Raw genomic sequence first — 23,667 nt, 5'->3', positions numbered from 1 at the left:
CACCGGCGCCAGTAACAGTGGGTTTTCTGGAGGCCCAGCCCCGAGTTCTCCCATGAGTGGGGTACACACCTGACGGACAGCAACCTTGCCCTGCGCCCCTGGAAAGTCTGGGGAGTCGGGACCCAGCTGGGCCCAGTGGCACAGGTGGCCATAGGCAAGGCCTTGGCGTCTGAGGGACTGCAGTCTGTAGGTGATCTGGGTGGCTGCCTTATCTTCTGGGCCCGGCGTCTTCATCCCTAGATGTGGTCACCAGCTGGCCTTGCAGGACTCGGGGCGCCAGGCCCGGCCTTTCACCATCAGACACCTGCGTGCGTCAAGATGAGCCCCCTGCCCCATTGCCCCACTGCCACTGCTCTCAGCCAGGGCTCTTCCTCACGCTCCTCTCATATGTAATTCTGCACTGAACGATTCCAAAAGCTTAGAAAAAGTCCAAGGAAACTATAGTACTTGGTTCGCCTCTGGGCATGAGCAAAGCATGGGCGCCAGCAGGTGCACCCGGACCCTGCCGCTAGGACAGGTCCTCCATGCAGGCCGCAGGGAGGAAAGGGCAGGCGCCCAGGGGCAGGGGAGCAGCGCAAGCAGCCTGTTCCTAGGGATCAGCAAACCCACTCCAGCCCCGACTCCTAGTCTCATAGACAGAATAAAGGGTGCCCCCCAAGTCTTGGGGGGAGTCGACCGTTGGGCAGCCAGGACACTCCTCTCCTGCCTCAGTTTCCCTATGCTGTCTCTAGGTGACTAGAATGAAGCAAGGCCCCACCCCTTCCAGCTGGATGGGGGGTGGGGCGGCCCCAACCCCGAGTGGGGCCCGCGCCTGAGGACTATCGGGCCTGCACTTTGAGGAGCAAAATGTGGAGTGTGGGTAGAAGGAGGCTTCCGCTTCTGCGCTGTCAGGGACCCCGAGGCACCCCTCGCGGGCGCAGGGGCACGGGCGACCCATTCCCCGTGCAGGGGTGAGGTCAGTTCCCCGGGCCGCGGGGCCCAGAGCGCAGCACCGGCGGCCGCCGAGACCCCCCGCCCCTCCCCCGCCCGGCCCCCGCCTTCGCGGCCCAGGCTCTCCACGGAGCCTGGGGGGGGGGCTCGCAGGGGGCGCGGGGAGCAAAGCCGCCCAGCGGGGCGGGGGCGCGGCCCAGCGTCGGGCCGGTGAGTTTCGGGGCGCAGGCGGGCCCTCCCCCACGGCGCGCGGCAGTCCCGGGGCGGGGCTGGCCGGCCGGCCGCGCGGTCCTCCCCGCAGCCCCCGGGGGCGCCCACCCGCCCGGCCCGCGCCGGGTCTCGGGCGGGGGTCCCGGGCGCCGAGTCTGGGACGCCAGATCTCGGGCGCGGGGTCTCGGGTGCGGGGGCGCCGCGGGGGGGGGGGTGCCGTTGGGGGCGGTGCGGGCTGGGGGCGGGGCCGTGAGCGGGGCCCCACGTGCCCCGGCCGGGCCGGCCAATGGGCGCCCGTCGTTCGGAAAGATCGCCATATATGGACATGTTCTGGGGCCGCGCGCGCCACCGGCCCGCGCGCGCGCCCCGCTCCGCTTAAAAAGCGGCGGGGGAGGCTGCGGTCGGTCTCACTCGCCGCAGCCGGTTCGTGCTCTGTGTCGTCTCGCTGCTCGTTCGCCCGTTGCTCCGCACCTCGCGTCCGCTGCCTCCGCCGGTAAGCGGCCGGGCCTGCGCGCCCTGTCTGCTGCCGAGCCCCCGCGTCCTTTTTCGGTGGCCCGAGAAGCCGGGCCGCGCCGCCCGGGAAACAAAGGGTGGCCGGGGCGGGGTGGGCAGGGATGCGGCTCAGCTCGTCCGCGGCGGCCGCAGTGGGGATGTCGCCGGGGGGAGGGGACCAGGGCGGGGCCGGGCCGCAGTGCGGAGAGCTCGGGCCGCGCGACGAACGGGGGGCGGCGCTGCGTGGGGGGCCTGGGCTGGGCGGTTGCCGCGCTGCCGGGGGCGGCGGGGCGGGGGCGGGCCGGCGCGGAGGCGGAGGGGAGCCGCAGGGGTCTGGCCGGGGCGCGCCTGAGTGGGTCGCATATCTGAACAGATCGCCATGGAAGAAGAGATCGCTGCGCTCGTCATCGACAACGGCTCCGGGATGTGCAAAGCTGGCTTTGCTGGGGACGACGCCCCCCGGGCTGTGTTCCCGTCCATCGTGGGGCGCCCCCGACACCAGGGCGTGATGGTGGGCATGGGGCAGAAGGATAGCTACGTGGGCGACGAGGCCCAGAGCAAGCGCGGCATCCTGACCCTCAAGTACCCCATCGAGCACGGCATCGTCACCAACTGGGACGACATGGAGAAGATCTGGCACCACACCTTCTACAACGAGCTGCGCGTGGCCCCCGAGGAGCACCCCGTGCTGCTGACCGAGGCCCCCCTGAACCCCAAGGCCAACCGCGAGAAGATGACTCAGGTAAGCGCCGCCCTGCGCTCCCGCTTTCCGCTCTGCTTCACAAGTCATTTTTGCTCAGTTTTGTTTTCTGAAATTCAAGTATTTCTTTCGATATTTCCAGGGTTCTGTTCCTCTCCTGGCATTTCCTCCCTGAAGTCTCAAGGTTTCTTATTTGTGTTTCTGCCTGCTCCTTTTCTTTTCTCCACACATCACATTTGTGGCATGCTGGCATGCAGTGTGTGTGCATGGGGTGGCCCCGGGTCCCTGCCTCCCACTAAGGAGCCCATTGCCTCCTCCAGATCATGTTCGAGACTTTCAACACTCCGGCTATGTACGTGGCCATCCAGGCCGTGCTGTCCCTGTACGCCTCTGGCCGCACAACTGGTATTGTCATGGACTCTGGGGACGGGGTCACCCACACTGTGCCCATCTATGAGGGGTACGCTCTGCCCCACGCCATCTTGCGTCTGGACCTGGCTGGCCGGGACCTGACAGACTACCTCATGAAGATCCTCACGGAGCGTGGCTACAGCTTCACCACCACGGCCGAGCGGGAAATCGTGCGTGACATCAAGGAGAAGCTCTGTTATGTCGCCCTGGACTTCGAGCAGGAGATGGCCACCGCTGCGTCGTCCTCCTCCCTGGAGAAGAGCTACGAGCTGCCCGACGGCCAGGTGATCACCATCGGCAACGAGCGGTTCCGGTGTCCAGAGGCGCTGTTCCAGCCGTCCTTCCTGGGTAGGTGATGGGCTGTGTGGGTTCTGTTGGAGATTGTGAGGGGTGAGATGCTTCTCTCCTTAGGAGGAGTAGGTGATGCTAAGGGTATTTTGTTTTTTAGGTATGGAGTCTTGTGGTATCCACGAGACCACCTTCAACTCCATCATGAAATGTGACGTCGACATTCGCAAGGACCTGTATGCTAACACAGTGCTGTCTGGTGGGACCACCATGTACCCCGGCATTGCCGACAGGATGCAGAAGGAGATCACGGCCCTGGCCCCCAGCACGATGAAGATCAAGGTGAGTCAAGTGCAGCTCTGGGCTTGGGCTCGTGGAAGGCCTTGCTGGGAAGACAGTGCCATGAGCTAAAGCCACGTCCTTGTCTTTCCAGATCATTGCTCCTCCTGAACGCAAGTACTCAGTGTGGATCGGGGGCTCCATCCTGGCCTCGCTGTCCACCTTCCAGCAGATGTGGATCAGCAAGCAGGAGTACGACGAGTCGGGCCCTTCCATCGTCCACCGCAAATGCTTCTAAATGGACTGCGAGCAGATGCGTAGCATTTGCTGCATGAGTGAATTCAGAAGTATAAATTTGCCCTGGCAAATGTGTACACCTCTTGCTAGCCTCATGAAACTGGAATAAGCCTTTGAAAAGAAATTTGTCCTTGAAGCTTGTATCTGATATCAGCACTGGATTGTAGAACTTGTTGCTGATTTGACCTTGTATTCGAGTTAACTGTTACATTGGTGTATGTTTAATACCCTGTGCATATCTTTGATTTAAGCCCCCAGCACACGCGGCTCGGCCACTTGGTGGTTGAGGTGAGAACATATCCGTGGAAGAGAAGTCCATTGGCTTGAGGAGAATCTGAGAGACCAAGAGTTTCTTGATCTGTGCAGGGTATTAACGTGTGAGAGCTGTCTGTTCCAGGATTTCTCTGGAGGCTGGCAAGAGTCTTGAGCAGTTGTCATTTCTGTCTTGCCGGTCTGACGGGGTTGGGAAGGGCCGAGCCTTAGGACCCACTTTCCTTTCTCCCCCGATGTTTTCCCGCCAGAACACCGTGGGTGGTTACTTGCCTTGAGTTGGGAAACAGTTTGCATTTATACCTGTAAATTTATTCATCCTTTTAATTTATGTAAGGTTTTTGTACGCAATTCTCAATTCCTTAAGAGATGACAACAAATTTTGGTTTTCTACTGTTACGTGAGAACATTAGGCCCCAGCAACGCGTCATTGTGTGAGGAAATAAAGTGCTGCAGTCAACTGAGCCCTGGCTCCTGTTGGGGGCTGTGTGGGGGGCTGCCTGCAAGATGGTGTGGGTGGGGCAGCCTCGGCTGCCAAGGGCCAAGGTTTGGTTTCTGCGTTGGAAGAGATGCCTTGGGTACTTGGAGTTTGGTTGTTAAGTGGTGTTGCCACAAGCACTTGGAGCCACACAGAGCCCAGGCCTTCCCTACGTTCGGGTGGGGGTGGGGTGGGGATTGCTTTTCTTGGAGAGCATAGCAAAGGGTAGCAACCATGGGATGGAGGAGTAGAGAGTAGTTACTGAGCCGTGGGTCTCCGGTGTGAGTGTCACTAAACCGGCTCTGGGCTCATTGGCAAGTCTGTCCTGAGACTCCTCCCCTGGGCCTCCCAGGGAATGCAGGAGGTTAAGTACTTCTGAGGGCAGCCCGAGTCTTCCATGGCTGTCTCAAATTTTCAAGCTTAGTTCTTTGTAGGTTGGATCAAAGAGGTAAAGTTTCACTAGATTGGGAAAGCTTGAGGATTTGGCAACGTTTATTTTTGAAACGTGGCAGAGAGATTTTCGAAGAAAGGGTGAGGGGCCCTTCACTGCTGGGAAGCAGCTTGCACCCACCGAGATGGTTGTATTTTCTAGCCCCGCTTTCAACTGGTTGGGAAGGTGTCTTAAGACCTCCCACCGTGGGGAGGGATCTCTGTTAGGCAAGGGGCCCCAACAATGTGTGTCAGGATATGGAGAGCCTCTCCTTTTTGAGTAGAAAGTGGACCCTGTCCAGCTCAGGCCATCATCCTGCTTCGCTGCTGGTACCTCACTCACAGTGACCCAGTGACTCCCCGTGAAACATACAGAGCCACAAGTAGAAGTTACCTTTTTGCCCTGGGCAGCATTCCACTTTCAGGACTAAAAATCTCATTTGCAGCATGAGTGGGTTCGGGAAAGAGGAAGCAGCTCCAGGCTGAGTAGGACAGCAGGGGAGGAGAGCACACCTTTACTAAGGAACCAGAAAGAGAAAGGTGGCTGGCTGGCGTCATGGCCGCACTGCCTGGCCCCATCTGGCTCCACTTTTGCTGGTGTTGGGACCAGAGGGCAAGTCCCTCTACTCCATGTGTCCATCCTTTCTGCAAACAGGAGAGCAGTGTGTCCTCCACACAGGTGTGAGGACTCGAGGGCCCCAGATGCCTTGCCTGCACACGGTAGGGACACACGTTCCTCCCTCCCACCTCTGTGGGGTGGCAAAATTTCTGCAGGACAGAAGACGGGGTTTTTTGTGGTGCTTTTGGGACGTTAACCAGATGTCAAACCCCATCACTGTATCCACTCAAGGAAGGTAGTGCGGAAGTCTTGTGGTGGGTGCCACTGCCTGGCCGGGCGTGTTGTAGGGCACCGCATACTGCCTTGGCCTAAGGGTCCCATCTATCCTCATCTGTCAAAAAGAGACTCCCCTGCCCAAGGGAGGCCTGTCACAGCGACCCCTTCCCTCAGAGCCCTCTCAAGGACGTGTGACGGCACCTCGGGCCCCTGTGGAAAGTCTCACTTCTGTCAGCATGCTTTCTTCAGGTATCTGAGTCCTGAGTGCCCCGAAATGCTAAGCTTGGAGAGAAGGGACAGAGCTGGAGAAAAGAGTGAGAACTCAGCCCCTGTGACTTCCAAAACCACGAGTCTGCTCCAACCAAAGAAAGACGTGAATGGTTTTTGCCAACTTGTGCAAAAGGAAAAAGGAGCTCTCTTCAAGAAGGAACATCAATAAAGTCAACAGACAGGTACCTGGAGGCAACATCTTCAAAGTCGAAGACAAGGGATTTATCTCCACACTGTGCACGGAACTGCAAATCAACAAGAACAAGTCAGGAAAACCTGTGGACCAGCAAGAGAAAAGCATATGAATAGGCACCTTAGGGAAGAGGAAACCTCAAAGGCTGACAGTGTCTTAAATGCTCTTCAGCTTAATGAATGGAAGCTTCTGGAAGGGATGAAAGACTTGCACAATGAAAACTATGAAATATTGCTAAAAGAAATTAAGACACAAGTAAATGGAAACATATCCCATGTTCATGGATTGGAAGACTTACTGTTGTTAAAATATCAATATTACCCAAAGCAATCTACAGATTCAATGTAATTCCATCAAAATCCCAATGATGTTTTTGGCAGAAATAGAAAAATCCATCCTAAAATTCATATGGACTCTCCAGGGCCCCACAAAGCCAAAACAATCTTGAAAAGAAGAAGAAAGCTGGAGGACTCACATTTCCTGATTTCAAAACTTACTACAAAGCTACAGTAATCAAAACAGTGTGGTAGTGGCATAACGACAGACGTATAGACCAATGGAATAGAGCAGAGAGTCTGGAAATGCACTCTCCCATAGAGGGTCAAATGGTTGACAAAGGTGCCAAGACCAATCAGTGGGGAAAGGACAGTCTTTTCAACAAATGGTGCTGGGAAAACTGGGTATCCACATATAAAAGATGCAAGGTGGACCCTTACCTCACACCATATACAAGATTAACTCAAAATGCATCACGGACCTAAATGTAAGACCTAAAACTGTAAAACTCCCAGAAGAAAACAAAGGACAAAAGCTTCATGACATTGGATTTGACAATCATTTCTGGGATGTGACACCAAAGTTACAGGTAACAAAAGAAAAAATAGACAATTGGACCTCATGAAAATTTAAAAATTTTACACATCAAAAGACACTGTCTCTATAAATTTGACTCATCTAGGAATCTCATATAAGTGGAATCATACAATATTTGGCCTCTTGTGTCTGACTTATTTCACTCAGTACAATGTCTTCAAGGTTCATCCACGTTGTAGCAGGTGTCAGAATTTCCTCCCTGGAACCGGCCTGGTGGCCGAGTGGTTGAGTTCTCGCGCTCTGCTTTGGTGGCCCAGGGTTTCGTTGGTTCAACTCCTGGGCGTGGACGTGGCACTGCTCATCAAGCCACGCTGAGGCCGCGTCCCACATGCCACAACTAGAAGGACCCACAACTAAAAATGCACAACTATGTACTGGGGGGCTTTCGGGAGAGAAAGGAAAAATAGAATCTTTTTTTTTAAAAAAAGCAAGAATTTCCTTCCTTTTTAAGACTAAATGGTATTCCATTGTTTGGATGGGCCATATTGTGCTTACCCATCATCCGACGAGGGACCCTTGGGTCGTTTCCACCTTTTGCCCGTTGTGAGTAATGCTGCTGTGAACCTGGGTGCACAAGTGTCTCTTTGTGTCCCTGCTTTCAGTTCATTTGAGTTGATGCCAAGGAGTGGAATGCCGAATCACAGGCTAGTTTTGTGTGATGTTTTGAGGAACCGCCAGACTGTCTTCCACAGTGGCTGTGCCATTTTACGTTCCCACCAGCAGTGCACCGGGTTCCAGTTCCTCCACATCCTCGCCTACACGTGTCATTTTCTGTTTTGTGGTGGTAGCCGTCCTGGTGGGCGTGCGGCAAGCTCTTGGAGGGTAGGGGCTGGTCTCTCAGCCCCTCCCCAGGGCCTGGCCGGCACGGAGTCGGTGCCCAGGGCATGTCTGAGATTGGTCTGCACAGACTCAGTCCCTGCCTTCAGGGCAATAGGACAAAGCTCCTGGGAGAGACACTCAGGATTAGCGAGCAGAGCCGAAACAGGGAGGGGACCCATGCCTGTCCCAGGACAGGGTGGCGAGGGAGTCTGGGCCTTTCCGGACGTGCAGGGGTATTCGGGACGAACTTACCAGAGCTTGGCCCACTTGGAGGACTTCAGCCCAGAGGGGATGCAGTGTCCAGAACTTTCCGGTCAGTTGCTATGCAGGTCAGGCTATGCGGCAGTCCTGTCTTTTCTGACCCCAGCCCAGGGGCCTGGCTCGCTCCCTCCCCAAGGCCCTTGGCAGGGAGAGCCACAGTAGAGGCCCCAGAGGAAAGCCAAGGCCCCACCGTCCGTCCCTGGGCTGGGGTCTCGTCGGAGGGACCGAAGAGAAAGGCCTTCCCTGTCCTCTTGTTGTGGGCTCCTTACTGCCTGCTGACTGCCCCAGGCTCAGCCCCACTCAGGGTCACCTGGGGTCTGTCCCAGCTCAGCTCCTGCCCCGGTCCCAGCCTGCCTGCCCTACTGTGCATCACCTCTGGGCCTGCAGGGTCAGAGTCTGCCTGCCTGGGATCCCCCGCCATGGCCAGTTCCCCTCTGACAGCCCCTGGTCCAGCGTCTGAACGCTGCTCTGCAGCCCTCCCCCACGGGAGATGGTGCATGGGGAAAGCCTTGAGAGCGCCCTGGGGGGAGCCCAGGCCAGGCCCCCTGTGCCCTACTCTGGGCTGTGTCTCCTCACCCTGAGCCGACACACCCTTTGCTTCAGCTCAGCGAAGTCTTAACAAGCCCCTTGGGGCTGGGCTGCTGCAGGGCAGGCCATGGGCCCAGGGTGGCAGGCGGTGGGCCTGTCACAGCAGCACGGACAAGCCGGCAGAAACAGGACTCACCAGACCACCAGCATCTCTCCTTCACTGAGCCCGCAGGGCTGCAGGAGAGCGAAACGGGACGGTCATGAAAATGTTTTGCAAATCATAAAGTGCCATAAACACATGGTGTGCTGGTCACAGAAACGGGATCCTGGCAAAGAGCCCTTCTCAGGGAGCAGGCCCACTCCTGAGGAATGGGGTTTGACGGGGAGGAAACCCACCAGGGCTGGCAGGGCCGGCCATGGGGAGGGAGGGCCTTGGGGGTGAGGCCCCGCAGAGGCTGTGGATGGAGGGAGGGCGTGTCCACAGTCCCCTGGGAGGCCTCAGCAGGAAGTGGCCCCTGGCTGGGGGCGGCATGTAGACCCTGGCCCCCAGCACCCACCCCTCCTTCCCTCCTGAGGGAGCCTGCATCCACCTTCTTCCCTCAGCCCAGATCTCTGGGTGGCCCTGTCCCCTCACCAGGGAGCACCCCATTGGCTGTTCCCTGCTCCCAGGAAGTTCTGCAAGGAGTCAGTGCCCCGGGGAGGGGGCCGAGCAGAGAGCCGGGAGGGCTGCCAGACTCAGCAAATAAGAGTAGAGGCCGGTGACATCCCTGCCTGCAGGAGGTTCTTCTTCTGAAACAGTCGCTTTCTTGTCCAGCAGATGTGGACCAGTGGCTCTTCGCACTCTCCTCACCCATAAATTGGGTGGTTGTGAGGGTTAGTCCCGCTCCATAAACTGCAAAGGGCGGGGCCCCAGCAGCATGAGGGCGAGACTCAATCCTGCCTCCCAGAATCTCCTGGGAAACCGGAGAGTTCCCCACACACGTCCTCAGGAATGGGCCCTGGGAGGGGCGTGAGGCCAGGCGGTCAGCCCAGAAACGCCCCAGGGACTTTCTTGGTAAAGGGAAGGTTCAGTGTGTACTTTTCCGGGTGTCATTTACACTTCAACAAAAAGGCTGGGTGGCCCCCTCCTTTGGTCACGGCCCCTGGGCACCTTTGGAGAAGAGGAGGCACAGAGGTGAACTGAGCCTGAGCAGAAGTAAGGATTCTGGTGCCATGCCCCTCCCCTCCTGTGACCTGGTTTCCCCAGAGCACAGGCTGATGCTGAGCTGTAAGCTGGTGGGGACCACAGGAGAGAGCCCCAAGTCCCTGGGACCCTCACTCAGGGACCCCTGCTCCCAGGGAAGGGAGTGACTCAGCTGTCCCACTGGAGAGGGGCTTCCTGGGGGCTGGGGGCTGGACCATCCAAGGTGGAGCCTCAGCAATAGCGAGTGCCCCACGACTAGCCCAGCCCCTGTCCAGTCTGCCTGCCCCTCCCTCGGCCGGCCACCTGCCAGCTCCAGCATCACACCCACCTTTTGCCCTGTCCCCTGTCCTTTCTAGAAACACAGCTTGTGCTTCTGGAAGAGGCTCCAGGATCCCAAGACCCTGGAGGACTCGAGGGCTCCTGCCCAGCACTGTGGTCAGGGGTGCAACGTGGGGATTGGGGCCCAGGACACAGCTCCGAGTCAGCCTGTCTACCGTCCGACGGCCGCCTGTCCTGCAGCCTGGCAGCCAGTCCATGGTCGCTCCTGCTTTGCTGTCCTCTCGCCCCAGGCCGGGCTTGCCGCTGCTGACTGGTGAGGACAGGGGCCTGGTCCTTGCAGAACAGCTGGCTCTTGCAGAGGAGGGCAGAGCCCAGGGGAGCAGAACTTGGACTTGCTGGTCTCAGGAGGGGTGGCTCCGAGGGCCGCCCTGCTGCAGCAGGACGAGGGGCCGCTGGAGGTGGGCCAGGTTTCAGACTGCCCTCCGGCTGAGTGGGGCTGGTGTGAGGGCCCCACAACTACTGGTTACTCATTATGACCACAACGCTTTGGCCTGGCCTCGTCAGAGCCCTGTCCCCATAAGGAAGGGACCCTGCAACATGGAAGGCCCGAACGGGCTGAGACATGAGGAAATTCTGCCCCTGGGAAGCAGACATGTGTTTCTTTATTATTACGTCTGATTGCAAAAGTAGAACATCTGGAAAATACAGACAAATGTAAAGGGAAAAAAATCACCATAACCACCAAGGTAAAGCTTGTGAGTATTGCAGTCACATCCTTTATTTTTTCCCCTGTGCTTTAAAAAAGAAAAGACAATTATATTGAATATTCTATGCTAGCCCTTGAGTTAAACATATCTTTCTATATTTTTCTTTCTTTCTTTTTCCTCCCTCCCTCTCTCCCTTCCTTCTTTTCCTTTTAATCAGCTTTTAATGCTAGAACAGTTTTAGATGCACAGCAAAGTTGCAAAGACAGTACAGACAGCTCCCATGCACCCCTCACGGAGTTTCCCCTGTTGTTAGCATGTTCCTTCATGTGGCTATTTGTTACAATTAATGAGCCAATATTGATACATTATTATGAGGAAGGATTCTTTTTTTAAAAAAACTTTTTTTTTTTTTGAGGAAGATTAGCCCTGAGCTAACTACTGCCAATCCTCCTCTTTTTGCTGAGGAAGACTGGCCCTGAGCTAACATCCATGCCCATCTTCCTCTACTTTATACGTGGGACGCCAGCACAGCATAGCTTGCCAAGCGGTGCCATGTCTGCACCCGGGATCTGAACCAGTGAACCCTGGGCCTCCAAAGGGGAACGTGCGAACTTAACCACTGCACCACCCGGCCAGCCCCTGATACATTATTATGAACTAAAGTCCACACTTCCGTTTCCTTAGTTTTTACCTAGCATCTCTTTACACCTCCAGGACCCCATCCAGGAGCCCACCTCACATCTGGTCGACCCCTCTCCTCAGGCTCCTCTTGGCTGGGGTGGTCTCACACTTTCCTGGTCCCAATGACCATGACAGCTTTGCAGGGCGCTGCTCAGGGACTTTGCAGACTGTCCCTCTGCTGGGATCTGTCTGATGCTTTCTCATGACGAGTGCAGGCTTGTGGGTTTGGGGGAGGAAGAGCACAGGGTCAAGTGCCTCCTCCTCATGTCCCGTCCCGTACTGTGCTCTTTGGGAGGGCGTCGCTATGCACAGCCCACACTTGGATGGGGAGCAATTCTTCATCTCCTTGAGAGGAGAGAATCTACATACAGTTATACGTCGCTTAATGATGAGGACGTATTCTGAGAAATGCACTGTTAGGTGATTTCATCCTTGTGCAAACATCATGGCACGTACTTGCACAAACCTAGATGGTATAGCCTACTACACACTTAGTAGGCCGTGTGTGTACTAATCTTATGGGACCACCAGCGTATATGTGGTCCCTTGTTGACTGAAATGTCATTATTCGGTGCATGACTATAAATTGTTCAGAATTCTGCATGGGAGATTAGTCTGTTCTCCATTCACTTCTTTATTCATTGTGCATTTAGATTGGTATGGACTTGTGGATGTTTACTTCACACTCTGGGTTATAATCCAGTCCTGCTTTATTGTGTTCCTCGGCTTGCTCCATCTCTGGCCATGGGGAGCTCTTTCAGTCAGCCCCTGTGCTGCTTTGACACAGCCCCGTCATTGTGGGGGTTTTGGAACACCTCCTTACTTTCTGGCACTACAGGATGCTCCAGGCTCATCTTGTTCATTTCCTGCCTCAGTCCTAGATTCAGCCATTTCTCCAAGGAGCCCTGGTTCCTTTAGTTGGAGAATGGTGTTAGAGACCAAGATCTGGGCAAAGGGTGTGCTCATTGCTATCGGGGTGTCCTCGCTTTTAGGCCGTTTCAGGTGACAGAGGAAGGAGATATCAGTGTGCATATTAATCCATGTACATACACAAATGTATATTTCTATATGCAACCATCTGTATATCTATATTAAGCTAAACATGAGTTCCTACTGATGTCTCCAGCTCTAACTCATCACCTTCTGGATCAATCCACCTTCCCTCTTGTTTATCTGTAAACTCACTCCATCAGTGAGAACCCTGGCTCCCAGTATCCCCCACCCCTGCACTCAGGGCTCAGCTCCAGTGCACATGGACAGTGGTTTCAGAATTGACCAGTAGGCCGTGGGAAACAACTCTCCCAAGTACAGCACAGTCTGTGTGCAGTCCCCGCGCCTTTAGTCTCACAGACCCCACTCATCTCCAGGTGACTGAGGTCAGCACCTTCCCCAGCCCCTCAGTGAGGAGGTTTCAATGCAGCTAGAGTCTTTGTCCCAGTCTGCATTCCTTCTGGGATCCCGTGATCTCCTAAATGTTTTAAAAGTTTGCATATATTATGCCTCGCTTTTCCTGCTGTAGAGTTCTATGGGTTTTGACAAATACATAGTGTCATGTATCCACCATTACAATACCACAAACAAGCTTCCCCACCCTAAAAATGCCCTGCGCTTCATCATTATATCCTCTCCTCACCCCAAACCCCGGGAATCATTGTCTCTATAGTTTTGCCTTATCTAGAAGGTCATGTAAATGGGATCATACAGTATGGAGCCTTTTCAGACTGGCCTCCTTCACTTGGCAACATACATTTAAGATTCTTCCGTGTTTTTTGTGTCAGCTCAGTCTATTTCTGGCTTCTCCCTTTGTGTCACCAAATAGTATTCATTATGTGCATATTCCACAGTTTGTGTGTCCATCCACCTACTGAAGGACATCTTGTTTGCTTCCACTTTTTGGCAACTAAAAATAAAGCTGCTATGAACATTTTTGTGCGGATGCAAGTTTTCAAATTGGTTAGGTAAAACATCTAAGAGCATAACTGCTGGGCTGTATGGTAAGATTATGTTTATCTTTGTAAGAAACTGCCAAATTGTTTTCCAAAGTGGCTGAACTGTTTTGCTTTCCTGCCAGCCATGTATGAGCGTTCCCACGGCTCCACATCCTTGCCAGCATTTGGTGTTGTCAGTGTTTTAGAATTGTAGTCATTTCCTAGACGTTAGTAGTATCTCAATGTGGCTTAATTTGCATTTTCCTGATGGTTAAAGATGTTGAACATCTTTTTAGGTCTTTTTTTGGCATATTCTAGATCTTCTTTTGTGAGGTACTTGTTCTAATCATTTGCCTGTTTTTAGCTGAGTTGTTGGACTTTTCTGTTTTGAGTGGGAGGAGTTCTTCATATAATCTGGATATTAATAATGTATCAGATACATATACATTGCAAACACTTTCACTCCATCACTTGCTTTTTGGTTTTGCATGGTACAGTTTGAAGAACAGAAGGTTACAATTTTGTCGAGGTCTAATTACCCATGTTTTCTATCATCATTAGTGCTCCTTGCGTCCTCCCACAGGTGAAGATTTTCTCCTCTGATTTCTTCCCAAGAAGTTCTATAGTTCTAGATTCACATTTAGATCTATGATTCATTTAAAGTTAATTTTTGTGAATGGTGTGAGGTAAGAGTTCATTTTTTTCCACAAAAATATCCAGTTGTTTCAGCACCTTTGGTTGAAAAGACTTTCCTTTCCTCATTGAATTATCTGGACACTGTTGTCAAAAAACAACCGACTAGGGGCCGACCCAGTGGCGCAGCAGTTAAGTTCGCACGTTCCGATTCTTGGTGGCCCGGGTTGGCTGGTTCGGATCCTGGGTGCGGACATGGCACGGCTTGTCAAGCCATGCTGTGGCAGGCGTCCCACATGTAAAGTAGAGGAAGATGGGCACGGATGTTAGCTCAGGGCCAGTCTTCCTCAGCAAAAAGAGGAGGATTGGCAGTAGTTAACTCAGGGCTAATCTACCTCAAAAAAAAAATAAAATCGAGCGACTGTATGTGTGGGTCTATTTCTGGCCTCTCTGTTCCGTCCCGCTGATCTCTGTGTAATCCTTGTACCAACACCACGCTGTCTTGGTTACTTCAGCTTTATATTAACTCTTTTATATTAACTCTTGAAACCAAGCAGCTAAGTCCTCCAACTCTGTTCTTCTTTCTTACAATTGTTTTGGCCATTCTAAGTCCTGTGCCTTCCATATACATTTTAGAGTTAGTTTGTCATTTTCTACAAACAAAAGTCTCCTAGGATTTTGATTAGGACTGCATTAAATCTACAGTTCAATTTGAAAAGAACTGACATCTTAATAGTTAATCCTGACTCTTCCAAATAATGAACATTTTATGTCCCTCCATCTATTTAGGGCTTTAATTTTTCTCAGTAAGATTTTATAGTTTTCAGTTGAGGGGTGATAATATCTTTTACTCAATTTATTCTTAGGTATTTGATGTTTTTGATACACTTGTAAATAGCATCCTTTTCACTTTCCAATTGCTCGTTACTAGTATGTAGAAATAGTAACAACTGGTTTTTGCATAATGACCTGGTGGCCTGTGGTCTTGCTAATTCAATTGTTAATTCTAGAAGCAGACGTTCTATATACAGGGTCATAGCCTGGAAATAATGAATGTTTCACTTTTTTTCTTTCATATATATTTGCCTTTAATTTAACTTTAGTATTATTTCTTTTGTCTTGTGCTGGCTGGCACCTCCAGCAGGATCTTGAACAAACTGAATAGGCGTGATGAGAGCACTCCCCATCTTGGAGGAACGCTGTCCGTCTTTGATCATTGAGTATGCACAGCGGTGGGTTTTCACAGATCTGCTTTATCAGGTTCAGGAAGTTCCCTTCTATTTTTATTTCAGTGAGTGTTTTTTTTTTTTTTAAATCATAAATAGGCATTGAATTTTGTTAAATCATTTTTCTGCATCATTAAGAAGATCGTGTGTTTTTTCCCCTTTATTCTATTATTATGGTGAATTACAGTGATGGATTTTTGAATGTTAAACCAACCTTGTATTCCTGGGATAAACCCCACTTAGTTATAATGTGTTATTCTTTTATTTATTGCTGATTTGGTTTGCTAGTATGCTAAGTGTTTCTGAATCTGTGTTCTTGAGTGATATTTGTTCATATGTAGTATTATTTTCTTGTATCTTTGCCAACTTTTGGTGTCAGGATAACGTTGGCCTGATAAAATGAGCTGAGGGGTGTTTCCTGCTCTATTTTTGGAAAGAGTTTGTATAATTTTGGTATTAGCTCATCCTTAAATGTTTGATAGAATTTACCAGGGAGCCATTTGGGCCTTGAGAATGTATATATGTGTGTATGTATGTGCGTATGTGTGTGTATATACACACATAATTTTTCTTCTATTGATTATGATCATTTGTATCTTTCATCTGATTTGTCAAATTTATTGGCATAAAGTTGTCCATAATGCTCTCTTACTATGCTTTTTTTTTGCTGAGGAAGATTGGCTCTGAGCTTACATCTGTTGCCAATCTTCCTCTTTTTACTTGAGGGAGATTCACTCTGAGCTAACATCTGTGCTAGTCTTCCTCTATTTTGTATGTGAGCCACTGCCACAGCGTGGCCAGCAACGAGTGGTGTAAGTCCATGCCCGGGAGCCAAATCCAGGCTGCCAAAGTGGACAGTGCCAAACTTAACCACTAGGCCATGGGGCTGGCCCCTCTTATTGTCCTTTTAAAATGTGTGGGATCTGTAGTGACATCCACTCTTGTCTTTCCTGATATTGGTAGTTTGCAATTTTTCTCTTTTTTTCTTCACCAGTTTTATTAGTTTTCTATGGCTGCCATAATAAAGCACCACAGACTCGGGGCTTAAACAACAGACGTTCACGGGCTCACAGTCTGGAGGCCAGAAGTCCCAGATCCAGGTGTGGGCAGGGTTGGTTTCTCCTGAGGCCTCTCTCCTCAGTGTGGAGACACCTGTTTTCCCCGTGTCCTCATGTGGTCTTTCCTCTGTGTGTGTCTGTGTCCTGATCCCCTCTTCTTAGAAGGCACCAGTCATGTGGGATCAAGGTCCTCATGACCTCAGTTTAAGCTGATCACTTCCTTAAAGGCCCTTTCTCCAAGGACACATTTTCAGGGACTGGGGGTTAGGATTTCAACATGTGAATTTTGAGGGACACAATTCAGCCCACAACACCAGTGTAGCTAGAGGTTTATCAAAGTTATTGATATTTTCAAAGAACTAGCTTTTGCTTTCATTGATTTTTCTCTATTGCTTATTCATTTTCTATATAATTATCATCCATTTTTGCTATTTTCTTTGTCCTTCCGTCTATTTTGGGACTCATTTGCTTTTCTTTTTTTCTGGATCTTAAGATAGATGCACAGATAATTTATTTTGGACCTTTCCTTTTTTATTTTTATGTTTATTTATTTATTTTTTAAAAGATTTTATTTTTCCTTTTTCTCCCCAAAGCCCCCCAGTACATAGTTGTGTATTTTGGGTTGTGGGTCCTTCTAGCTGTGGCATGTGGGATGCTACCTCAGCATGGCTTGATGAGTGGTGCCATGTCCGTGCTCAGGATCCAAACCGGCGAAACCCCAGGCCGCTGAAACAAAGGGCATGAACTTAACCACTCGGCCATGGGGCCGGTCCCCTCTTTTTTTAATATACAGATTTAAAATTATATATATCCTCTAAGCACTGTTTTAGCTGCATCTCCAAAATTTTTATATATTATGTTTTTGATATAATGTGGTTAAAAATATGTTCTAATTTCTCTTGTGATTTCTTTTGTAATCCATGGATTATTTAGAAATATATGTTTACTTCCAAATATTTTAATTTTTTCCAGGATCTTCTTGTTGTTAATTTCTACATTAATTCTGTTGTGGTCAGAGAACATATTCTACGTTATTTCAATCCTTTTGAATCTGTTGAGACTTATTTATAGCCCAGTATTTGGTCAATCTTGGTAAACTTTCCTTGTGCACTTGAAAAGGCTGTGCATTCTGCCACGTTGGGTGTCGTGCTCTATAAACGTCAGTGAGGTCAAGTTTTGATACTGCTGAGTGTTGTTCAAGGCCTCTACGTCCTTACTTATTTTTTATTTAATTGTCATCTCAATTACTAACGCAAGATTGTCGAAAGCTCCAACCCTATTTGTGAGTTTTCTTTGTAATTTTGTCTCCTGTATTTGGAGCTTGGTTACTGGGTGTGTATACATTTAGGATTATCGTGTCTTTACCTCCGATAATATTCTTTGTCCTTAAATCTACTTTGTCTGATATAAATAAAGCAACTCCCCTTTCTTATGGTTAGTTTCCGTGGCCTAACATATTCTACTCTTTAACCTTTAACCGATTTATATTTCAAGTGTGTTTCTTGCAGACATCAGTTATTTTGGTCTTGTTTTTTCATCCCATATGTCAATCTCTGACTTTTAATTGGAGTGTTTAGACCATTTACATTTATTGCAATTATTGATATGGTTGAGATTAAGTTCTACCCTCTTGTTATTGTGTATTTTTTAGTATTCCATTTTATCTCCTCTTTTGGCTTATCTGGTAAATCTTTTCTCATTCTCTTTTGCTCTCTTGCTTTAGGGTTTATGATATATGTTTAAAGCATATCACAGTCTACCTTCAAATATTATTTTACCAGTCCACATACAATGGAAGAACCTTAAAATAGTACACATCTCTTTCCTTCCTCTCATCTTTGTGCTAGTTTTGCCATATTTTACTTCTAAATGTGTTAAAACTTGATAATGCATTGCTATTTTTGGTTTAAAGTCAACTATATTTTAAAAAGGAAAGTTTTTACTCATATATTTCCCATTTTTGGCACTCTTTATTTCCATTTGGTATCAATTTCCTTCAGTTTGTAGCTCTTCCTTTAATATTCTTGTAGTGCAGGACTGCTGGCCATAAATTATCTCAACCTTGTTTTCTGAAAATGTTTCATTTTGCCTTCAGTTTTGAAGAACACTTTCTCTGGATATAGGATTCTTTTCTTTTTTTTTTAATTTTAAAGATTTAATTTTTTTCCTTTTTCTCCCCAAAGCCTCCTGGTACGTAGTTGTATGTTCTTCGTTGTGGGTCCTTCTAGTTGTGGCATGTGGGACGCTGCCTCAGCGTGGTTTGATGAGCAGTGCCATGTCTGCGCCCAGGATTCGAACCAACAAAACACTGGGCCATCTGCAGCGCAGCGTGTGAACTTAACCACTCAGCCACGGGGCCAGCCCCTGAATATAGAATTCTAAGTTGACAGGGTTGCTGGTTTTTTTCTTTTAGCAATTTATTTCATTGTCTTCTTGTTTGCATTGTTTCTTACAGTAAGTCAGTAGTCATTCTTATCTTTGTTTCCCTGAATGAAACATGTCTCTTTGCTCTGTCTGCTTTTAAGCTTTTCTTTTTATCACTGGGTTTCAAAATTTTGATTCAGATGTGTCCTGATATAGTTTTCTTTATCTTTATCTTGCTTGAGATTTGTGAAACTTTTGGATCTGTGGGTTTATGGTTTTCAACAAATTTGGAAAATTTTCAGCCATTATTTTTTCAAAACGTGTTTTCTGTCATCCCTTCCGATTCTTCTGGGATTCCAATTACATGTATGTTAGACTAATTGCTATTGCCCCACAGGTACTGAGGTTCTTTTTTTAGTTTTTTTTCTCTCTGTGATTTGGTTTGGGTAATTTCTATTATTGGATTCTTCAGCTCGCTGATATTTTGTCTTGCTTGTCTATCTGCTGTTAAGTCCACATTTTCTTCTTAATTTCAGGGATTGTGTTTTTCAGCGTTAGAAGTTCCATTTGGCTTCTTTTATATCCTCTCTTTCTCCTCATTACATTCACGTCTTGTTTTAAATTCATAATCGCACATATAACGCATGTTTTAAAATCCACGTCTGCAAATTCTATTATCCCTCTTGTATCTTGGTCTCTTTCTAGTGGCTGCTTTTTCTTCTGGCTGCGGGTCACAGTTTCCTGCTTCCACACGTCTAGCAATTTTTCACTGAATGCTGGACATTGTAAATGTTCTATTGTTGAATCTCTGGATTTTATTGTCCTCTTTTTTAGAATGTTGAAGTTTGTTTTGACAGGAAGTCAACTTACCTGCAGAGTAGTTTGGTCTTTTTGAGGCTGTTTTAGAGCTTTGTTAGAGTGAGTCTAGATTAGCCTTTATTCTAGGATAGTTTAGTCCTGCTTTAGTGTGACTCTTGTGGAATCTCCCCTAAATGTCCTGGCCCTTGATGAGGTCCGTTGGGAACCCAGGATTCTCTCCTCCTGTGTGCACTCTGCGGCTTGTTCAGCTTTACAGCTCCCCAGGAGTCGTTCTTTGCTGAGTCCTGTGGGCTTTCCTTGTACACATGCACAGTTCAAAATTCACCAAAAGTCTTAAGGGGACCTCCATGTTGATCTCTGGAGCTCATTCTCTACATAGCTTCCTCCATGTAGGCATTCCGCCTTGCAAATTCCAACCATTTCAGCCTCTTCAGACTCTAATCTTTGTGTCTCAACTCACAAGACCTCTGTGTTCTGTGCTTGAGTCCAGGAACTTCCTCCAGGCAGAAAGCCAAGATAATTGTAGGGCTCACATCTGACGTTTTCCTTCTCTCAGGGACCAGTCCTGGACTGCCTATTGTCCAATGTCTAAAAACAGCTGCTTCATGGGTTTTCTGTCCAGGTTTTGAGTTATTTAAGGCAGGAGGGCAAATCCCATACCAGTTATCCCTTGATGGCCAGAAGTAGACGCCCCTTCTATACCTTGTAATGTATATATTGACAGATTTCTACACATAAAGGATATACTCTTCTATGACCTGATTTTTCTGTTATCAACATGTTGGTGACATCTTTTCATGTCAATACAGTTAGCCGTGTCTTCCTCATGGCTATGTAGTTCAGACGGTCCCAGACTTATAATGGCTCAACTTTATGATGGTGCAAAGTGACATGCATTCAGCAGCAACTGTGCCTCACATTCTGAATTTTGATCTTTCCCAGGGCTGGGGATATGCAGTAGATACTCTCTCGTGATGATGGGCAGTGGCAGCGAGCCCCAGCTCCCATCAACCATGGGATCACGAGGGTGAACACCGGATACGCTTCCAACCATTCTGGACCCATACAACATTCTGTTTTTCACTTCCAGTACAGTATTTAATAAGTTACATGAGGTATTCAACACTTTATTATAAAATAGGCTTGTGTAAGATGATTTTGCCCAACTGTAGGCTAATACAAGTGTTCTGAGTGTGGTTAAGATAGGCTAGGCCAATGTTTGATGTTTGGTAGGTTAGTGTATTAAATGGATTTTTGACTTAAGATATTTCCAACTTACAATGGCTTTATCAGGACACGACCTCATCATGAGTTGAGGAAGATTTGTTTTCTGCTGTGGAAATTTACCATCAGTTAACTCCCTCTAGACTGAGGAGGCCGTGCGTCTCCTACTATTACACATGACTCAGTGATGGGCATTCTTATTTACGCATCTTTGTGCACTTGTCTGGGAATGCCCACTTCTTCAAACCTCTTGGCCAACCAACCCTGAGCTTTCTCCAAGGGCATTTGCATTTTAAGACATTTCCTAATTTTCCTGGGGTGATTTCTGTCTAAATGTGGAGACTCTTCCAAGCCTTTCTGCCAGCTAAGTTCAAATCGGGCAGGCCTGCGCAACTGCTTTCTTGCTTTCGATAAGTAATACTTCATTAGGCTTTGCCAAGACAACTGCAGGTACAGCCTGCTCTTTTCACTTGCCAGGTTCACCTAAGCATGTCCCAGGTTATTAAATGTTCTTTGTAAGATGCCGGGCCAAGACTCACATCCTCTCCTCATTGGACAGGGCAGTGGCTGCCATATGCTGTGCTTATAATCAACACTGCTGTGATGGCATGAGTGTTAGAGGCTGCCCACCACTCCTACCAGCATCCTTAAGAGAGATTACCTGGGGCTGGTCTGGTGGTGCAGTTGTTAAGTTCGCACGTTCCGCTTTGGTGGCCCAGGGTTCGCCGGTTCAGATCCCGGGTCCGGACATGGCATCGCTTGGCAAGCCATGCTGTGGTAGGCGTCCTACATATAAAGTGGAGGAAGTTGGACAAGGATGTTAGCTCAGGGCCAGTCTTCCTCAGCAAAAAAGAGGAGGATTGGCAGCAGATGTTAGCTCAGGGCTAATCTTCCTCAAAAAAAAAAAAAAAAAGAGAGAGAGATTACCTAAAAGGAAAAGGGCCACCGAGTGTAGCTGTCTGTGGGTTGTTCACACATATTGCCAAATTGCTTTCCAAAAGGTTGTGCTAACTTAGTCCAGCAGTAAGGCACCTTCCTCTCACCTAAGGCCACGGACCAGGCTCCACCAGCCTGGCACCTCCACCTCCAGCCTTGAATCACGCCTTGAGCAGAGGCAGCACAGAGCCCACTCTGGTGACGGGTGCTGGCAGGGCTGACAGCAGAGGGACGGCAGGGGTGGCAGAGGGCCTAGAGGACGCCTGGTGTGGAGCGTCGGTGGTTTCCGATGTGGGCTGTGCTCGCCTGTCCAGCTCTGCAGCAGGGCCCCGGGCTTCCCACCCAGCACCACAGCCCTCGATCCTGACTGCCCCACACCTCGCAGTCTGCGAGCCTGCCAGCATCTTGTTAAGAGATTCCTCTCCTGCTTGGACGTGCCGGGGTCTCCCCACCCATGGCCCTTGTCTTACATCAGGCTTCACGTAAATAAGTGTAGGCTTCAGGCACAGTTCCATCAGGGCTCCACAAGGTTTCTTGTGTTTTCTCAGCTCTGCCCATCCCTGATGTCTGCTTTCTGCTTGCACTGGCTTCTCTCAAGGTGGCAAAGTAACTGCAGCGTTGTCAGATCTGCATCTCGACCCCACACTGCTCAAGAGGATCAGGTGGGATTAGACCCAAAGTCACCAGCCCTCGCTGATCCGTGGGCAGAGGGAACTGTGTTCTGACTGGCTGAGGCCCGGACTGCCAGACCAATCACCTGGAGGGGCGGCAGCACTGATCCAGTTGGCCTCTGGGGCACTGGGGGCAGGCCCCTGTGCGGTGGCTGATGCGGTGGCGAGGCGGGGGGGCGGCCATGGCTGATGGGGGACACCCCAGTAGGTGGGAAGCGGGAATGCAGTAATTACGAGCATGGCGTCAGAGCCAGCCTGCTAGGGTCTGAATCCTGGCTGTGCCACTTAAGAGCTATGTGGTCTTAATCACTCCTCAGCCTCTTCGTGCCTCAGTTTCCTCATCTGTATGGTGGGGATGGGAATACTGGTGTACCTACCTCATGGGCAGCTGTGGGGATTAATGAGTTAACTCGCGTAAATGAGTAAGTGCTATGGTCTCCCCCTACCTCCGCTTTCAGATCAAAAACAGAGGCTGAAAGTTGACGCCACACACCCCAAGTCAGCAAACACTCATTAAGCACCCACTGTATGCCGGGTGTGGCGCTAGGTCTGCAGCTGGCCTTTCTGGTGGTAAATAGGTCCCTGAACCCGGGGAATGCGTGTTGCAGGGGAGGCCCTGCCTCCACGTGGGAGGGGCTGCCTGTGTGGGCAGAATCCCCCCCCTGAAGGTGGGTGGGGACAGGCAGAAGGAGCCCCCTGTACCAAGAACGCCAGAAGGACCAGATAGCTGGCGGAGAGCCGGCCGGCAGCCGCCAGGGAACGGGGACCTGCAGGGCTGGGCTGGAGAGGGGGCCTGGAGGCTCCATCCCAGGGTTTGGACCCCAAGTCCAGCTCCACCCTCTGTCCTCTGTCAGGAAAGGAAGCATGCAGTCCTGGAGTTCCTTCCTCTTCTGTTTGTATAAGCAGGTGCCCAGCTGCCTCTCCTCTGTCTGCTTCTCCCCGTGGTGTCTGGTCAGCTGTGTAACAAACTGCCCTGACTCTTAGCAGCTTCAAACAACGGTATCCGAGGGTCAGGAAGCCACTTACCTGAGGGGGCCTGGCGCAGAGTCTTCCACGAGCTTGAGGTCAAGCTGTGGACTGAAGACTGAACCGGGATGGTTCGTGTGGCTGTTGGCAGGAGGCCTGTTCCTCGCCAGGTGGAGGCAGTGATCGAGAGGGCCGAGGCGTCCACAGGCTGATCTCAGCAGTGCCGTGGCTCCGCCCTGCTCGCTGGGTCTCACAAACCTCCCCAGACACAGGGTGGGAGGGGACACAGAGGCCTGGGAGCCAGGAGGCAGGGCCGTTGGGGCACAGTGGGGGCGGCCTGCCATGGCACCACGGGTGGCTGCTGTTGTGTGTCTGCCCGCCTATGTGTTTGTTTTAAAAGTGAATTGGTCAGTTTTGTTGTGAAGATGC

General features: G+C 50.2%; 1 protein-coding gene across 1 annotated transcript; it reads left to right on the top strand.

The window, feature by feature from the left end:
- The first annotated feature begins 1,374 nt into the window (after positions 1-1,374).
- On the top strand, positions 1,375-4,341 carry ACTG1 (actin gamma 1). The gene is made up of 5 exons (XM_044745216.2): positions 1,375-1,633; positions 2,006-2,374; positions 2,653-3,091; positions 3,192-3,373; positions 3,465-4,341. Exons 2-5 carry the CDS (start codon positions 2,012-2,014, stop codon positions 3,606-3,608), a joined length of 1,128 nt encoding a protein of 375 aa, XP_044601151.1. The 5' UTR covers positions 1,375-1,633; positions 2,006-2,011; the 3' UTR covers positions 3,609-4,341.
- The last annotated feature ends 19,326 nt before the right edge of the window (positions 4,342-23,667 follow it).

The sequence above is a fragment of the Equus asinus genome, chromosome 13, assembly GCF_041296235.1.
Source record: "Equus asinus isolate D_3611 breed Donkey chromosome 13, EquAss-T2T_v2, whole genome shotgun sequence".
Lineage (NCBI taxonomy): Eukaryota > Metazoa > Chordata > Mammalia > Perissodactyla > Equidae > Equus > Equus asinus.
Note: the sequence above shows the minus strand (reverse complement) of the source record. Positions and strands in the feature narration are given on the sequence as shown.

Bases quoted from the DNA above. Each gene is read 5' to 3' on its own strand.
- ACTG1 (XM_044745216.2), top strand. From the start codon at position 2,012: ATGGAAGAAGAGATCGCTGCGCTCGTCATCGACAACGGCTCCGGGATG. The intron at 3,092-3,191 runs GTAGGTGATGGG...TTTGTTTTTTAG, and splicing joins GTTCCAGCCGTCCTTCCTGG to GTATGGAGTCTTGTGGTATC. The intron at 3,374-3,464 runs GTGAGTCAAGTG...TTGTCTTTCCAG, and splicing joins CCAGCACGATGAAGATCAAG to ATCATTGCTCCTCCTGAACG.